Below are 19,693 nucleotides of genomic sequence, written 5' to 3' on the forward strand. Positions count from 1 at the left end.
GAATAGCGCATCTAGTGCATCAACAAATATATAGCCCAGTGGGCCTTAACCTGGTAAAATTAAAGTAGTTTATATATATCTCTATTTGAAGCTTTCGTGACTGCAGGAATCCATACTCTTTGGTTTTTTCGGTAAAAATATTAATATTTTATTTTTCGACCTACGTGACTTTACCGAAAGAACCAAAAATTTGAGTTTATCTATATTTTTAGTTTTAAAAGGGCATTTTGTGAGCTTGAAAGGACCCAGGACACCACGTGTCCCCGTGCCCCCCCCCGTGCCCCCCCCCGTGCCCCTCCGTGCCCTCCCCGTGCCCCCCCCGTGCCGCATCCATGCCTGAGCGAGCCGAGTGGCCCGGCGCTCGACGTGCACGGTGAGCAGCGGCGCCGGGAAGGCGAGCGGCACGGGCAGCACGCGGATGTGCACGCGTGCCAGCACGTCCGTCCGCCCGCACTGGAACTGCACGTCCGTGGCTCTGAGCTCCGCCTGGAACTCGCCCTGGAACTTGATCGGCAAGTTCTTCTTGAGAACCAAACCTGAGGAGTGGGAGGGAGGGGAGGGGGGCGGTAATTCAAGACACGGTGGGGGGGGGGGCGTGATGGTATTTTGCACTGCGCCACCACTACAGCGATAGCAGCTCGCTTTACATTCCCTTCGAAGCCGGTGGCAAAAGTGAGATTCGGTCGGAATCTGATATAATCTGCTTGGCGCACTTGAGCTTCAGCATGGCGAGTTTGAGTTCCACACAACAGGGCTGACATGAGTGGAAATGGGCGTGCCCCCTTCACTATCCTGCACTGGCCAACTTGGTGAAGCACGGTCGAACATAATATCAGTTTTTTTGGGTTAGATCGCGTAAATTTGTGTCTTTAAACCTGCAACCGCCCGACACTTAATCATCGTTACGCACCTGTCAACCCCTTATCAGTGCCAACCTTATTAGACCGATTCAGACATTATTGGTTACCCCGTGCCCTCTCAACGTTCACCTTACAAAGTCCCATCACAAGGGCGAAACACAAATAGACGAAAAATTTAAATAAATGTTTGCCCGTATTGGAACGGCTGTACACCGTGTATCGACCTAAAAACTCAACTTCTCTGTACAAGAATACAGGTACACCGTCTAGGTTGATAGGTATGTAGTAAGGTTTGTCACGCAAAAAAAAATGCCAATTAGTTACTAGTACAGCACACATGTGTGTTGGAGAGTAAACCCACAAGATTTACAATTTTGAGTACGATGTTTTGCTGTTGGGTGGTGGTGGGTTTAACGACACATTATATTAACGTGATCTCACCCCAAGTCGCCAAAGCCTACTGCATGTTAAACTGTGGTCGAACAATCGGCAAGACCGATATGCCGTGGGGAGGCATTTGTCCAGCAGTGGATTAACAAAGGTCTGTAAGTAGCAGCAGTTGTTGGGGGTTGTTTGACCATACTTCACCACGCTAGCCAGTGGGAATTGGCTCAGAGGAGGCTCCAGGACCAGTTCAGACATCATTCCCCACGAATTTATTCAAACTCGGATGGCCAACTACGGGGCGCCGTGGGCCAATCAGGTGACCGGGTTCCCACCGAATCTCTCCTTCCATTCGGCATCGCAAAATGAAGACAGTAACGGAGCACGTCCAGTCGGTGCCAGTTTCGTGGAGGAAGATGAAATGCATTTCGACCAATCAACGCAGCGGAGCTCAGTCACAGAATGTGCCCGGTCAAAGCCGGCCAGGGCCACGGATCCCTCCGTCTCTCACCGAACACGTAGGTGGTGCCGGTGACCGTGCGGTTGTCCACCGGGTACGCGGTGTCCCTGCTGTTGTCCCGAATCAAGAAGAGCGACTCCGAGTTGGGGCCGGTGCTGCTGAGCTTGTATCTCATCGACCACCCGCCCGAGTCCAAATCGTGCACCAAGATCTCGCTCACCAAGTCGTCCTGTCATGGTGCACAACGACAGAGATCTCCCGTGCAGCCTACGCAGCCTGTTGGGCAAGTGCACCGATCAAGGCCAACCCGGCACACTTATCCTGGTGTGTGTGTGTTGAACTTCTTACGCACCGTACGAGGTGTGGGGGGGGGGGAGACAACAAACGAAACATCGGAAGGAAGAGCATTCCAGACGACCGCAGGAGTACATCTGAAAGCGTGCGATACAATGACCGTCTTTGTTCAATGGCCAGCCAAGAGCCGCTGCAGCGAGGATGACCAGAGTTCAGAGCGATAATGGTTTATGCTCCTTGATGAGATGTGGCAAGCAACAGGGTGCCCGGCCGCCTTTGTGTCTCCCTAGTGTAGGTGCTGACACACCATGCCCGGCACTCATTTAAGGCTGAGTCGACCTAGGGGAGGCCTAGGACCAGATATACGTTACTGACGTTAGCCGTGAGCGAGTCGCCGGGTTCGTATCACAGCACGCTGACCGCTGCGCCACCGCTCCCCACCCCCCCACAGACACACGCGGCCAGTGTTCACACGAATGCATCACGGCTCTTTTTGTCACAGAGCACGTGATTTAAAAAAGAAATGTTATTGTTCATTCGTTCGTTTCTCAATCCGCTTGTCCTGGTGAGGGCGGTGGTGGCAGCTTGTTGAGGAGGGCGGTCCAGACTTCCCTTTCCCTGGCTACAGACTCTCTCGCTCTTCCTGGGAAATATCCACGTGTTCCCAGGCCAGCCGAGCGATATAGTCCCGCCAGCAGCGTGTCCCGGGGCCGGCCCCAGGGCTATTATGATATCAGCCAATAGAGTTGGCATTTTAGTTGTGACGCCACCAGACCTCAGCAGCCCATTTGCGAATACCAATAAAACACGCTCGTGAATCATGAACAAATGAAATATCGTGAACTGGGTATGGCAAAGACGAATGGCGAATGTTTTTGTTTTTTTAAACATGACACACCGCGATGAGAGTACGCTGTCACGGTCTGCTCCTCATAACGCTGCGTCGCGATCACTCACAAGCACAGCGGTGTTCCATTGGCCTCATTGCGTGCGCTTTATTGAATTTGCTTGGCTTCTGTCAATCTTGCTGATGCAGGTCGCTTTTTTTTGCAAACGAGACTCATCCCGGTCCCTTGAGTTCTCACCTCGGTTGAACCAAAAAAAAACGTGAAACTTGAAACCACAGTGGAGACATGAAATTCGCCATCTGCCCTAATGTCGCCAATAACGTGGGATGCACGTGAACTCACAACGCGCTGGGCATTGCGTGCAGCAGCAGTAGCAGCTGAAGAAACAGAAGTAGCATTAACACCAGCAGCAGCGCGCGGCGGCATCAGCAGCAGCAAGAGCATCAGCAGCAGCAGCAGCAGCAACGGTAGCGGTATCATCAGCGGCAGCATCACCACCAGCACCATCACGAGCAGCAACAGCAGCAGCAGCAGCGGCCTCACCTTCCTGCGGTTGTACGTGATGACCACTTCCTTGGTGTTGGTGCCGTTCTCCAGGAAGGGAGCGCTGTCGTCTTCGTCGTCCACGAACACGGCGAGCGGCAGCACGGCGCGCGCCGCCGCCACCTCGTCCCCGCCGCCGCCGTCGGCGCCGTCGACGGTGCACTCCACGTGCAGGCGGTAGCGGTCGACGCGCTCGCGGTCCAGCGACTCGAGCACGCGCAGCACGGCGCTCGCGGCGTCCACGTGGAACGGAGAGGCCAGCGAGCCTTCGGGAGAGACGTCGGACGCACACTGGAATTGAGATCCATAGCTCACTGGTTCGATTCGCCTCTGATTGGCGTGGGCATTTGAATGAACTGTGCTTAACTCTCGCTCTTCCCCCGCCCCTGGCCTCTATCCATGCAGCAGTACAAATGGGCTCACTACTGCAGTTGGTTATCGATCGGGAGGGTTGCGTGTGGTGGGCACTCTCACATTTTTCCCCCAATATATCTGGCCAGCGTGAATGAAACCTACCGAAACACTCCAGATCTCCTTATAAAAAAAGAATAATCATTAATCAAGATTAATTTAATTAATAACGCGCGCAATATTCGACGGAGGCGAGGAGCCAAATCGCAGCGTCACTCGAAAGGCGTGGACCAAGCGAGAGGTGGTGGGGCCTTGAAGAGCTGCGCCTTTCTAGCAGGGGCCCCTTTCGGTAGCGGCAGTGGCGCAAGCCGGAAATTGCAGGGCCCCTTCACCAACCTTGCGCGAGGGCGTAGGTGACGTTGACGTGGGGGCAGGCGAGGCGCACGGGCAGCGGCGCCAGCAGCACCAGCGGCGTCCCGGCCGCCGCGTTCTCCTGCAGGTGCATGGACACGGCCGCCGGGCCCGGCTGCAGCGGGGAGGCCGCCGCCTCCCTGAAGCAGAGCTCCTGCGGCGTGAGGCGCGAGCAGTTGAACGGCGGCGCCGTCACCCTGAGCAGCACCGTGGCCTGCGCGGTGGCGCGCTGGGAGGCAGCCCCCCCGCCGGCCCCGCACTGCGCCCGGGACGAGTTGTGCCGGCTGGTCGTGGCGTTGACGTGCAGCCTGAAGGCAAACGGTGCGTTGGGATCTTTAGAAGGAGAAACGGACACGATTTAGAAATGGTTTTTTTGTTTGTGACACAAGTAAAAAAAATTGAAAGTTAACTTTTTACGTCGAGCACCAAGTGGTTTAGAGAGAGGCGACTTGTTGTGACGCGTCGCGGCTTTGTGGCCAATACCGTGATCCACATTTGCCGTGTGCGTTAGAGGCCACCACGGAGTCGTTGAATGCCGGAGTGGCGTGGGTTTGTGGCATCAAACTTACCCCCGTGGAAACTCTCTCCGAAAACAAAAGAACAAACGTGGGTCACGGTTGGTATGGCGCCTACGATGCGTAGAGTCACAGTGGTCGGCACAGAAATACAGAAGGCCCGATGTGAAACCGGTGTGAAACCGGTTCACGTTCACTGCTCCTCAAGTGTCGCTTTAGGTCGAAGCGTTAGGAGGTGCTGGTGTACGTGCCCTGGTTTGAGTCGTGCTGCTATGGCATTCTGTCGTAAGAGAGAGTGTGCCTCCATGAAAACCCACAGACCCGAGGCTCGACTCAAACTCGACAGGCCATCGTCGTTGTCGCCAACCAGACGAAGCCCCCCCCCCAGCGCACCCCCATTACAATTAAAAAACAAAAAATACGCCCGGGCACACTGCCACCAAGTCCGATCTGCCCCCCGCCCCCCCCCGCCGACTCACCGAGCTTGAGCCGCTGCCCCTGGCCCTCGAGCGGGAGCTTGAGGGACACGTCTCCCGTCGCGGCGTCCACGTCAAACAGGTGGTTCTGCCAGGGCAGGAAGGCGTGGTGCATCACCAGCGACAGCTTGCCGAGCTCGAATTGAACGCCCGTCTCGCCGGCCTGCAGCACCGCGTAGAGGCGCAGGAAGCTGACGTTGGGCGCGAATCCAAAGGGGATGGTCTCGTGGTACGTCTTCTGCGGAAAGTAGATGGCCCACGCCCCTGTGGGAACAAAACGCGACTTTTTTTATTTTTTGCCCACGCGCCAGCAGCAGCGTGCGTAACAGGGTTTCTGCCGCGGTGCAACGGTGACTTTACCGAAAGAACCAAAGAGTATGCATTCCTGCAGTCACGAAAGCTTCAAATCAAGATTGTTTATTTATTTATTTATTATCAGCAGAGCGGTTCACATGCCCAAGGTCACCATTCCGTGATCCCCGAATGCCCTCCATCGTGGTCGCACATTCCTCAACCCTTGCACGCCCCCTGCCCTTGAAGTCGTTCTCTCCTGTCGCCGTTTATAAAACTACGATAAAGCGCCTCGAGTGAAGGTGCTCTGTAAATATATACTCTTTGGTTTTTTCAGTAAAGTCACGTAGGTATAAAATAAAATAAATCACGACGTTTCGGGCGCAACACAAGCGTCCGTCAGGCAGACTGCCTCAGCAGCAGACCATGCTTTCCCACCTGATGATGGACGCTTGTGTTGGGCCCGAAACGTCGTGTTTTATATTACTTTATTCCTACGGATTCCTGCAGTCACGAAAGCTTCAATTCAAGATTGTATATATATATAATTAATTACACGTCGAATCTTTGGCAACATTTCACCAAAATGTTTCCGAGCCTTCCTTCTCAAAGAGTGCCTATCCCATGACCATCCGCACCACTCTTGTACCCCTACTGTTTCTGCAAGGGCTGCTGCTCCAGCGGTGTCACGGCTACGACACTCATTCACTGGTCACCGGTTTGAGTCCATCTCCCGACGCGATGCCGGTTGAAACAACGGTGCTCAAGTTTCTTTAAAACTCCCCCACCTGTGTCCAGCTGGCAATCATCGTCCCTTCTAGCAGACCGGCATGGAGTGTGTGCTGGGGTAAAGTGCAGACACGTTACTCCCGGCTCTTCCGACGTATCGAGCCGGTGTGGAAGGAGGAGGAGGTCACACAAACAACTCCGCAGCTCGAGGGGCTCTCTCTGGTGGCCGTCTTTCCACCAGCGGTGGCGTGAGCAAGCAATTGCAGGGTTCCACCTCTGCCTTTTTTTGCAACAGTGAAGTTTATAAAGCGCGTGGACACAAGACAAAGACCTATGAAGGCCGGCACAGCACACGAGGGGATGGTGGCCAGCACCACGCCCGGCCGCCTTTGTCTCCCTAGTGGCGATGTTTACACACCGCACCAGGTACTCATTTGAGGCTGAGTCGACCTGAGGAAGGCTCAGGATCAGTTCAGATATTTGTCACTGTTGTTGGCCATGAGCAGGCATCGAACTGGTCGCTGTGTTGGTAGCGCAGCGCACTAACTGCTACGCTACCGCTCCCGGACACACATCTGGTACCACGTACACGATTGTGGGGCACATTCACCGAAATATTATAAAATATCGCCCGTTTGAAACTCTGTTTTTACATCATCAATGTCAATTTAAATGTCATTGAATTATCCAGGCAAGCCTCAACGACCCACACCATTAAATCATTGTGGGTGGAGTGGTGGCGCAGTGGTTGTGCTGTTTAGACCTGTGATCAATTCCATCAATGGCGAGTGATATCTAAAACCGGCCCTGGGCATCCTCTTCACCAACGTACTGACCATGACTGACACTACAATGGCGGAGGTCTTCATCCAGCAGCGGATTGACGAAATGGATTGTGAATTATGATTGATTAAATTGTTATAAATCACAGCTGAATACCTGCACTGGGCTGCACTGGCCCCTTACGCTTTTCAGTCAGCTTGGTGCTTTTTGAGCCTTTCCAGCTCATAATTGCGGCGGTGTAATGGAGCTAAAGCAAATAATAGATGGGGAGAGAAAAGGAGGTCGGATCGAGTCCAAAGAAAAGCCACTCCGTCTGTCGGATTTGGAGGAAACTTGCCGGAGAGGACATGTGCACACAGTCCCAGCGGAGTGCAATGTGTCTCCTGGTGAGATCGTTTCTTGGCTGAAGTTAGTACCCCTTTTATTTAAAAAAATAATAAACCCCCCCCCCCCCCTAATATTCTTTTTTTGGAAGTGAAATTATGTTTTGCGCTCGAATCAAGCGCTCGCAACCCCCGACACGTCTGTTATTGAAGCAAATGGAAATTAATCGTTCAAATGTATAATTCCGTGAAATATTCAACCGCATTCTCCCCCACCCCACCCCCGTCAACCAGTCAGCTGTACATTTACATACGTCCGAAAATAAAAGCTAGGGTAGTGTGACGGCTTGCAGCTTTACATCTGTTATAAATCAATTTAACGTTATGAATTACACACCGGATACAAACAGTTCCATCGGTATTTAGTTCACAAATTAAAACCTCTTGCGCCGCCGCTGTAGCCAGTACCAACTTTTTATTTTTATATATAAAAGCGCGTAAAATTAATCACTTGCCAAAGTTGGAATTTATTCAGGTTGGATTTCAGGCGTTTTGCGATGCAGCCAGGAAAAAAAAAGTAAACGCATTAAAAGATCTCATTACATTACCTACGATCCTCGCGAAACGTAACGGTTTTGAAAACTGCTGTGAAATAATTTAGAAAAGAATTTCAACTGTAAGAGAACTAACCCCGCTACTTCCAGTACACAAACTCCGCATGCATCGCCATGGAGCATTATGGGTAGAAGCCAACATAAGCAGAGCTGTCTGCTGTCGCCACATCTGTAATGAAACAATGTGCATGGTTCATCGGCGGATTGGCAAGAGCACTCCCATATTCACTTTGGACCCCTTTAAATGCAACATTCAACGCCGTACACAATGTTATATGTTGTCATGGAGTTTTATGGGCAGAAGATACTTGTGCATGGCAGCAGCAGCAGTAGCAACACCAACAACAACAGCGGTAATTTTCTAATTAATATAGCAGCAACATATGACAGCATCCCGAAATACTAGCTTATTAAAGAGTGGACAAAAATATACAAGCCCAGAGTGGAACAAAGCGGACGTGCAGAATAAACACCGCATTCGAGACCCACATTTTGCACCTCCTGGCGTTGGCATTCCTCCTGACTGATGCGCACTCTCTCTTTATGCACGGAAAAAATTAAAGACAAGCTACGATAGTGTGACTGTGGCCATGCGACCCAAACTCTGGACCGCAGAGCAAACCATTATCACACGTGCGCTCCTTCAACAGAGGAGGAATAGCAAAACTACACAAACCCTCTCCTGAAGCCCTCTCGTTGTGGCTAGCAGACCTCGACATTAGCATTTATCTTCTAAATATATTGCCATCATACACAAGAATAGAATTGAGTACAGTATTTTGAAAATCGTGGCTCCGTGTTTTGCAGGGGAGAGAGTTTAAATGATTTGAATGAGTTGCATTGATTCGCACTCATTACAATACCTCGCTGATCTCGTCAAGGAACATAAATCATCATCACGCGAACTTCGGTCAACCTCGCAGCGGCTTTTGGCATAGCCATCGAACAAAACAAAGACAGTCACTGCATCGTGCGTGGTCAGATGCGCTTCTGTGGCCGTCTGGAACGTTCTTCCTTCTGATATTAGGAAGCCACTGGAGGTATGTACTTTTAAATGTAAATTTAAAACGAATTTCTTTAGAACTGATTTTTATGTTTAGTTTGTTGTCCTTCCCCCGCACCTCTAATTAGCATGGTTGGCTACGTGCAGTGCGAAAGAAGTTCAACATGCACACGTACATTGATATTGGTGGGGGATGAGTAGAGCGCGCAATATGTATAAATATATGAAAAGTCTACTAAAACAAGTTCTCCATAAATATGTCAATAACTGGATCAGCCTGCATATCCCTATTCCCGATGTTGTGCCGTACGTCGCTCTGCAAGGCGTTTTGCGGTTCGTCAGCGTCCCGACGTTTTGCTGCCCGTTCTGGGAGCTTCGTCAGGAACTGAATTGCAACGCGGGGCAAAGCAGCGAAGGTCGCGCCAAGCCAATGCTGTGTGCGGCACAGCCCGGAAACTCAATCGGAGAGAGAGAGCTTACCATAAACATCAGCCACCAAACATTTCCTGCTGGAAGTGGATATAATCTTCTTGGTTCTTTCGGTAAAGTCACGTAGAAGGGAAGTAATAAAATAATAAAAATAAAACATAATAAAACAATTCTCACGACGTTTCGGCCACAACGCAAGCAGCCGTCCTCAGGCGAAGAATGAGAACATTATCAAGCTAGGAGCTTATATAGGTGTAGCGAGGAGGAGCGCCTTAACAAAAGAATGTGCATATGAAGAGGAATTTAGCATACCAATGGGCAATGCATAGGAGGTGGGCGGAGGGGTTTCAAAGTCCCATTATGCCCATGCATTATGCAGGATCAACAGCACCACGGGGGGGCGCAAGGAACAGCGTTAATAAAGGAAAGGAATGTTAGTGATATGTAGCTGCATTTGCCAAACAACCACGTAGAAAACCAAAGTGAAAACTACATAAAAAACTAAAATATAAACTGATACTTACTATACTCTACAATAAGCTGAGTTACTAACAACAAATAATAAATTACAATTCTACGTCGTAAGAAGTATATAATATACTTCCATCTAAACTTTATTCTCTTAGCATATACAGTACTATATACTGCCATAGATAAACCCAACATTAAATTATATACTTTATTGCTGTAAACCACCCTATACTTTATACATTTTAATATAACACTATGTATTATTCAACTCACCCTAATGTGTATCGAAATGGTTTATTACGTCCTTCCAATGATTGCTAAGCCTGATTGCAATCATTGGAAGGACGTAATAAACCATTTCGATACACATTAGGGTGAGTTGAATAATACATAGTGTTATATTAAAATGTATAAAGTATAGGGTGGTTTACAGCAATAAAGTATATAATTTAATGTTGGGTTTATCTATGGCAGTATATAGTACTGTATATGCTAAGAGAATAAAGTTTAGATGGAAGTATATTATATACTTCTTACGACGTAGAATTGTAATTTATTATTTGTTGTTAGTAACTCAGCTTATTGTAGAGTATAGTAAGTATCAGTTTATATTTTAGTTTTTTATGTAGTTTTCACTTTGGTTTTCTACGTGGTTGTTTGGCAAATGCAGCTACATATCACTAACATTCCTTTCCTTTATTAACGCTGTTCCTTGCGCCCCCCCGTGGTGCTGTTGATCCTGCATAATGCATGGGCATAATGGGACTTTGAAACCCCTCCGCCCACCTCCTATGCATTTCCCATTGGTATGCTAAATTCCTCTTCATATGCACATTCTTTTGTTAAGGCGCTCCTCCTCGCTACACCTATATAAGCTCCTAGCTTGATAATGTTCTCATTCTTCGCCTGAGGACGGCTGCTTGCGTTGTGGCCGAAACGTCGTGAGAATTGTTTTATTATGTTTTATTTTTATTATTTTATTACTTCCCTTCTACGTGACTTTACCGAAAGAACCAAGAAGATGAATCCCTGCAGTCACGAAAGCTTTAAATCGAAATTTAAGTGGATATAAATTAAGCTGTACTTTAAAAGTACGAATTAAGTGCATGGCTGTGTAATTATTATTATTACTACTGCTACGATTGTTTACCCAGGAAAGTCTCACAGAGCCTCATGACTCTTTGTCAGGAGGACCTTGCCAGGTTGTCGCTGTAGCGGGTGGGGAAGGGGTGGCGATGAGATGATGAGAGGCGCCACGGAGGCGAGATGTTAACTACCTCGCCTGGCATGCAGGAGGTCGTGGGTTCGATCCTGACCATGACGTCTGCTGTATATTTGGAAATTGAATTTTATCCCCGTGGTCGCGTGGATTTTTCTCCGGGTCCTCCAGTTTTTCCCTCCACATTTAGAATCAACATTCGTTTAGAGTGTTTGCCTGCTATACATTTCTTCATGATAAGCCACTTCCTTGAGTTATCATGTGGCCAGATCGCTTCAGAAGATTAGCTATATAGCTCAGTGGGCTTTACCTGGTAAAACATTTTGTTTTGTTTTAGATTGTTACGTATAATCCCAAGTGAGAAATGTTTTGGTGTCACTTTTCAAATTCGGCAAACTTGCACCCTGATGCCCGCATGCAATGACACTACTCTTGCTAATGACGATGTGAAGCAGACGGCGTGTAGTGTGTGTTTTTTTCCGGTTGATACACAACCCCAGTATTAACCAGGGCGGCCACTGCCATCGAACTGCGAACCTCTGCAACAACAAGCGGCGGCGAGCGTGCTACGGCCAGGCCATGTGACCGCCCAAAAAAACCCCCACAATTTTAAGATCGATCACGTGCAGTGCACTTTGAAAATAAACCCTCGGCTCGAGCTGCAACGTTTCCCCGCTGTACCTCTAGAACGTTCACCCGTAATCAGCAGGTGCAAGTGCTGCCTCCCGCTAACCAAGTTGAAGGGTGACAGCCGAAGGAGGGAGAGCCCCGCGTACAGCGCACCACTGCGTTGCAACGACCCAGCCAATGCTTGAATCGTAATGCCGTGGATATAATTACTCCGGAATTACAGTGCGCAAACATGCTTTCGATCGCTGTCAGTTGCCCAGACGGTCTTTGATCACGGGTGAGTGACAAGGATGTAAACTCTCGCGGCCCACGGACACATTCCCCCAGAGAGCCCGTTCAAGCACGGCATACGAATCTGTCAGGCTCGCTAAAAAGGTTCCCGCACGGGCATCTCTATTCTTGTTTGCTAGCGCATCGTTCTATGTCCGCTAGTGGCGGTGATCTCAAGTCGCCCCCCCCTCTTGGCCCCCGCCTTCTGCGCTATCCATGGTGTACGCGGTTGCTATTCCAGTGTCCGCAGTGGCTCAGCGTTGGTCAAACACCGTGCGGCCAACCCACAACTACAGCCCTGATTGCTGAGCCGTTGCATTCGGTGAACTGACCTGGTGAACTGACCCGGTGAACTTCCCCGGTGAACTGACCCGGTGAACTGACTCGGTGAACTGATTCGGTGAACTGACCCGGTGAACTTCCCCGGTGAACTGACTCGGTGAACTTCCCCGGTGAATTGACTCGGTGAACTGACCCGGTGAACGGACCCGGGGGCGAGGGGGGGTGGTGGGTTGTCAACTTGCGCATTTGTGTTGTCGTAACGGCTGGCAAATTCATTGCCGACTTATTTTTGGGGATATTTGTCTTGGTTCGGATTGATTTCTCGTAGACTACTTAAAAAGCCTTTGGTAAATCCACCGCTGGATGAAATCCTTACACCCGTCATGTAAGCCATGAGAATGTTTGACCATACTTCACCACGCTGCTCAGAGATGGTGAATAACGGCAGAGGGTGGGGTGGGCAAAACCTTGTTTTAGTGATATCACTCGCCGCTGACGTTAGCAGCGGCTGAGAATTGAACTCAGGTCGCCGAGTTTGGAACGTCGTGTGCCAACCACTGCACCACCCCCCACCGTCCTCCAACCCAAATGCATCTTTTAGAAAAAGTGTTTGTGACCTACAACAAACATCGACCTCAGTGGACCCGTGCACTCCAGCCTCGCCACTGCAGCCCTCTACCCAGGTGCTCTCATTCGAGAGAAGGAGTCAAGCCATGGTCAGAGCGACTTCCTGCTCAAATTCTTGAATTCCTCCCTCGCCCCTCCACCCAGCTTCTGTCCAGCCAGCAGTATAAATGGGTACACCACGAATTAAAAACACGTCCGCTTCGCGACCAACACAGCAATAACCCGGTTCAAGTCGAGGATGCGTTCCTGAAAGGTGTGACGACGAATATCGAAACGACGTATTTTTTTTTTTTACAAATTAAAAAAATATTGTACTCTGCATCAAGGTGCATTTCTTTATGCGCGACGCAAAGTGGTTCGTGTACAGGGTAGTAAGGTGGAGGCGAAGGGTGAGAAAGGACGAAGGATGCCGTCAGCGACGTAAGCGTGGGTTGAGGCGACGAAAATCAGGCGGTGGTGTCAATAATAAAGTAATGACGACGTGTTTGTGAAATGGCGTGATTGAGTGTTGGGTCAGATCGCATTATGTACAATGTGTGTTGTAAACCCTCCTTCCACCCTGACCCACCTACCTGATGGTGCTGGTGGTAACTCTCAGCGGAACGTCCAAACTCAGTCGTCAAACGTGTGTGGATTTCTCTCCAGCGACAACAAACCAGGGGGTGCCGCTGAAGCGGTCATACGTTGGCTGTGTCGGGTGGAGGAGGGTTTTACGACGCAACATTTTTCTCACCCAGAAAGCCGTGAACCAATAATCATCAACGACGAATTGCACCGCTGTGAGTCGACCGGCAGGTCGCGTGTGGTGGGTTACATTGACGTTGCGCTCATCTCCTGCTGAGTCGAGTGAACTCGTTGTTTCAATGGCGGGAGCGAGTCTCTCTATACGACAACCGATGTTGACCTGCACACAAAGTGGTACTTATTTCATTGACCCCACCCCCCACCCCCCAGAGAGATGATGGGCTGAATCAACCTCCTTTCAATTTTCACATTAGGAGCCAATCACTCGACCGTGCTGGGCCGCTACAATTTAACGAGATGAACCGCCATTGGACGTGTGTAGAACTGCAGTGGACAGAGCGGACAGACGCGGACATGTCCGGCTGAGTCCGACCGTGTCCGACCGTTCAGGAGGGAGACAGTGAACGATTCAATGGTCTTGGGGTGGCCTTCATCCAGCAGTGGATTATTCACAGCTCACACTAATAATAACGATATATGGTGCAATCTATGTTAAATAAACGAACGTATGAAGATGTGCACGCTGCTACAATTCTTGTCGATGATGTGCGCTGTATATTTCTACGATGAAAACTAAATCAGGCTCAAACGGGCCAGGGTCGCTGGCTCGTGTACGGAAAGAAAGAGAGTCGTTCACGCTCTTGATGAGACGTTGCCACAACTTCACCTCGATCATACGCCACGATGCCAGCCCCGCCGTCTTGTTTATGAATCCCTTAATGATGACCTCGCAGGCTCTGGGGCCAAGTGGAAGGGAAGGCAGGACCGTTCGTCGAAACGAACATCGCAGAGAGAGAGAGAGGGACGGAACGTGCGCGAAGCGGGATAGGCGGACGAGGCTTGGAGAACTTAAATGAAGAATGACGTGGGAGACGGAGTGAGATGCAAGGAGAAAGTTCGGCCGATTTTGGACGCACGTTTCAGACAACACTTTAATAAAGTGAGTGAATCGTTCGTGTAATCATGAAGTGGCTTTTCTACCGGGGCAGAGTGTGCCAACAAAAGAGGACCTTGCAATTGAGATAGAAACCATTTGTTCAAACCCGTCTTGATAAAAAATAAAATGCTCAGACAGAATTACTTTTTCATCCAAGCTGGGATGGCACGTTCATGAATTGCGTAAGTGTCAAACCACTCACTGGCTCCTTTATAATCACAACCACTACCGCGTTACCTTCTGAAGACATCTCATGCGAATTATTGTGATTATTTTTAGACTAAGGTTGCCTTTATCGTGGGACTGCCCAAATGCCAGCAGACTTTTGTCGAGGCCTCCATCCGCGAGAACGGCTCCATCATCCGGCAGTGAGACAATGGATGATGAACGCACGGAATAAGTCGGCGGCGATTCCATACTCGGCGCACGAGCTGTTGGCTGCTGGTCAAGACTAACGAAGGAGTGGAAGCCAAATGGCTACGGAACACGCCGCCCGAAGGGAATTACATTTGTCACTTTTGTCATTCCAGAGCTGGATTGTGGCCTCTCCACAGCATGTGGTTCGTGGGGGTTGTTGACAATAAATATAATAGGTGACGTTCATATCTGCTACAAAGAAAGGCCATTGCCCAAAACGTTGCCTGTTGTATACGTTGACTGTCAAGGCAGCATTATTGATGAATGCGTTATTATAATGTGTGTTATTTGTGTTTGTGCCCCACTGACAAATCGGTATCGCCACACACGTATGTATGTTGAACTTCTTTCGCACCGTACGTAGCCATCCGTGCTAATCGGAGGTGCGAGGGAAGGACAACAAATTAAACACACAAAAAGCGGTTCTAAAATAAATTCGTTTTCCATTTAGCTTCATAACGTGCATAGCTCCCAATGGCTTTCTAATATCGGAAGGAAGAGCGTTCCAGATGGCCGCACAACATTTTTTTTAACCAATGGAGTCAACTCAAGGAGACCAGGATAAACAACTGGTGTCCAATGAGAAATAGCAAATACTGCAGAGGGTTTTGTTGGTTAGAAGTAAGCTAATCTCAAATGTGTTTTTGTCCAATTTGGCTTTCCCAGGATTGCATGGCGGTCACGCAGGGCGAGGGAGACCTCCACGGGCAGCTCCAACACACGCGGACGGCAAGAGGCGAGGTCACAGCCCACGCCAGCTGTTGCGATGCCCGCGATTTCGATTGCATCACCCGTGCAATAAACGGTGCCGTATGAATTTACACAACGCGTCGTTAATTATCGGGAACTGATGGTTCAAGTCTGATAAATGTTGGCGATATCCATGGTGACGTGTCCATGATAATAGTATGCTGTCCCCCTTTGCGCAATGAATCGTGGACGCGTGTGATGTTTCAGGGCTTCAGGAGTAGAGAGAACACATTTTAGTTGTATCACTCTCCGATGTGTTTTTTTCTAGTTGAACCGCGTGTTGTTTGGCAAGAAGTCCGAAGTTTCGCCCCACGTGAAAATCCAGTTGCCGAAGGAGCTCCGGTAACGTGGAGAGACATCTTGCTGGGCGCTGCCAAACCGAAATCATATTGTAGAGCTACAAACGAATGTATGTTTGTATGTTGAACTTCTTTCGCCCCGTACGTAGCCAACCGTGCTAATCGGAACACCCCCAATATTCAAATATGCTCAAAATGTCCCCCCCAATATATTTAAATTTTTGTTTTGCTATGCTATGTAAATAAAAACAATTTGCTAAAGCTTGGCCACAATATCTGGACTTGTCTTCATATAAATCAATGCATAGATTTCTGTTTATATGATTGTGGTTATGGTTGTACTTTATTAATCCCTAATCTCTGCCATTAAATACAATAAAACAAGAAATGGTAAAAAAGTAAAAACAGAGCAATGTAATACAATACACTATTAGACATTATTATAAAAAATAAAAAAGTCCATCCCATGTGTTAGTGACTTTTTTATATTTTAGGCAGAAAATGAGTTTCCAAATTTAGATATTTTTAGGAGTTGGGACCCCCAGACACCCTGGAAGATTTGGTCCCCCCAATGTTGACTCCATGGCTACGGCCTTGGTTGCAGGGAATAATTACAGGAACTCATCAACTTACGAACATTCGACTTACGAACTTTCAGAGATACGAACGAACCTGTCCGTACATCCAGCACCCTGTTCGGACCGAGAGTCGTAAGTTCAACAGCCGCGCAATAGATGGCGGTGGTGGCTTCTACATCTGCAGAACATGAACAACCAGTGGCATCCGCATCTGCAGGAGATTATACAACGTTGAAATCTATTATCCGTGTTTAGTGTACACGACGTACAACATGTTTGGAATCGACTGGCGTAAAGTTGGACTTACGAACAAAACGACTTCTGAACAGACCTCTGGAATTCTAGATTTGAAGCTTTCGTGCCTGCAAGGAATCATACTAAAGTCACGTAGGCAAAAAAAAAAATAGAAATAATAATAGAAAAAAAATCACGACGTTTCGGAGGCAACACTGTATCGATAAAACCTAAGAGTATAGACCTCTGGAAACCGAACTCGTTCGTATACCGGGGTTGTGAATGTTTTAGATTTGAAGCTTTCGTGACTACAAGGATTCACATTCTTAGGTTTTTTCGGTAAAGTCACGTAGATAAAAAATTTAAACTAATAAAAGTAAAATAAAAAATAAAATAAGAATCACGACGTTTCGGAGGCAACACAAAACTTCCGTGTTCAGGTGGAACCGTCACAGCACGATAGCTGTGAATGTTCTTATCATCTCGCAACAGGCGGCGCAAGTTCCATCCAAGCATCCACCACCATCGCCATCACGAGCCGTCGACGACGCCTTGGGTCGGTCAGCCTCGCCTCGCTGTGGACTCGCAGCCGCAGGCCGGGCTCAGGTTGCGCGTTTATTTAGTCTCGCCAGGTGTCAGCTCCGAAGGCCACTTCGAGTCTCAGTGAAACAGAGGACGCGGACAATGAGGCGGCGACGAGCGAATGATTCACCCGTTCACTACCCCCCCCCTCCATCAGGGGATGGCGTTACTTCTTGTCAATATTCTCCGGATGTTGTGACATTCGGACCAAGGACGTGCGTGTGTATTATTTGGTATTGCGCGCACAATACAAATCGTTTGCGTCATTTGCTATTCGCCTGTTATTTTGTATTTCTCCTTTCGTTTGTACAGCTGTGTCAGATCAGTGGCGTGTGGGCATTGTAATTTGTGTAATTTCATACCGTGCAAATAATCGATTATTTGTGCGACGAATGGGGGGGGGGGGTACAAGCGATGGATCGTCTCAATCGGCGGCGCGTGGCCGGGGGTGGCGTGATGAAGTCGTTGTCGAGAGGGCGGCAGCGCCGCGGTTAACGCGCCGAGCTACGAACCAGACGATCCGAGTTCGCTTCACGCTCACGGCCCACAATATCGGTGGCGAATATCTCAACCGATCCTGGGCCTCCCCTAGGTCGACTCAGCCTTCAATGAGGGCCGGGTGTGCTCCAATAGTTTGTTGGAGGCTATACGGGGGAACTTTGTCTTTGTGTTTTTGTATAAAAGTGTGGGGGCTAGGTGGTGTGTGTGCAGGTGGGCTGGGTGGGTGGTGTGTGTGCAGGTGGGCTGGGTGGGTGGTGTGTGTGCAGGTGGGCTGGGTGGGTGGTGTGTGTGCAGGTGGGCTGGGTGGGTGGTGTGTGTGCAGGTGGGCTGGGTGGGTGGTGTGTGTGCAGGTGGGCTGGGTGGTGTGTGTGCAGGTGGGCTGGGTGGGTGGTGTGTGTGCAGGTGGGCTGGGTGGGTGGTGAGTATGCAGGTGGGCTGGGTGGTGTGTGTGCAGGTGGGCTGTCTGGGTGGTCAGTGCGTGTTTGTGTGGGTGGGTAGCGCGCGTACAAACTGCTGTTTATCTTCGCCGGAGCTGGTTATTGCGGCTTCAGCCAGTCCGCTCTCTCCGCCTCCTCATCCCAGGAGGCTGCCAGGCAGGGGGAGGCAGTAATAAGCAGCCAGGGGGGATCATCAGGCGTTGGGCACACACGCGGGAGTTTGATCAGCGTCGCTAAACACCTGCCGGACGGAGAGAACCCCCCCCGCTCTCGCTGCCGGCAGTTAATAGCTCCCGCCTCAAAGAACGCAAACTCACCTCCGCGTGTGGACTCAACACACGACAAAGACAAAGATCCCCCCAGGCCATGGCCTTTCACAGACTGCCGTGTCGTAAGTTCTGTGAGCGAGAACCGCCTGTGGAGTTCGGGACGGCCCCACCACGGGGGTGGGGTCAGTGCTGGATTCAGCGCGTGCGGGGCCTGTAGCATGATGTTATAGAGGGGCCCTAAATAAATAAAAAAACACGTAAATACTAAAACACACATTTTTTATTGTTTTTTTTTGTATTTGCTATACAGCCAGATAATACGACAAATCGCTAACCTTAAACCACCCAGTCGTTTATAAAAGTTGAAGGCGGTATAGTACTATAGTAATAGAGCAAGTGCAGAATCACTGAACCAGAATTGTTAGCTTAAAATTATTTAGCGCGGGGCCCTTGAAAGTGCAGGGCCCGTAGCTACTACATATGTAGCTACTACTTATGTAGCTACTATATATGTAGCTACTATATATGTAGCTACTACATGTGTAGCTACTACATATGTAGCTACTACTTATGTAGCTACTATATATGTAGCTACTACATGTGTAGCTACTACATGTGTAGCTACTTATGCTCCTAGGATAATCCGGCACTGGGTGGGGTGGCCAGCAGAACGCCCGGCCGTCACCCGAAGTGGCGATGTTTTATGCACAACACCAGATCTGGTGCTGATTTGAGGCTGAGTCGACCTAGTGGAGGTCCAGGACCGGTTCAAATAATCGGCACAGGTGTTGGATGGTCATGAGCGGGAGTCGAACTCGCGTCGCCCGGGATCGTAGCGCAGCACGCGAACCGAGGCACTACCAAAACAAAGATCCACGTGTAGCCTTAACAGACTGTTGGGGCAAGTGCTGTAGGCGAGCAGAGCCTATAAAGGACAGAACGACACACGAGGGGGTGGGGTGACCAACACCACGCCTGGCCGCCTTTGTCTCTCCGAGTGGCAATGTTTACACACTGCACTAGTTACTCATTTGAGGCTGAGTCGACCTAGGGAGAGGCCAGGACCGGTTCGGATAATCGTCACCGATGTTGGCCGTGAGCGGGAATCGAACTCGTGTCGCCGGGTTCGTAG

At 49.6% G+C, this 19,693-nt stretch overlaps 1 protein-coding gene across 2 annotated transcripts in view; it reads right to left on the reverse strand.

Annotated features, from left to right (window-relative positions):
- Positions 1-19,693, reverse strand: part of RET (ret proto-oncogene) — a 64,927-nt gene that overhangs the window by 36,167 nt on the left and 9,067 nt on the right. For both annotated transcript variants that reach the window (XM_078875252.1, XM_078875253.1), the window contains exons 2-6: positions 5,146-5,406; positions 4,137-4,484; positions 3,390-3,655; positions 1,756-1,933; positions 337-536 (exon numbers count right to left, since the gene is read on the reverse strand). In XM_078875252.1, the coding sequence (XP_078731378.1) occupies positions 337-536; positions 1,756-1,933; positions 3,390-3,655; positions 4,137-4,484; positions 5,146-5,406 (1,253 nt within the window). The remainder of the gene's footprint in view (positions 1-336; positions 537-1,755; positions 1,934-3,389; positions 3,656-4,136; positions 4,485-5,145; positions 5,407-19,693) is intronic.

This window comes from Lampetra fluviatilis, chromosome 41, assembly GCF_964198595.1.
Source record: "Lampetra fluviatilis chromosome 41, kcLamFluv1.1, whole genome shotgun sequence".
NCBI lineage: Eukaryota > Metazoa > Chordata > Hyperoartia > Petromyzontiformes > Petromyzontidae > Lampetra > Lampetra fluviatilis.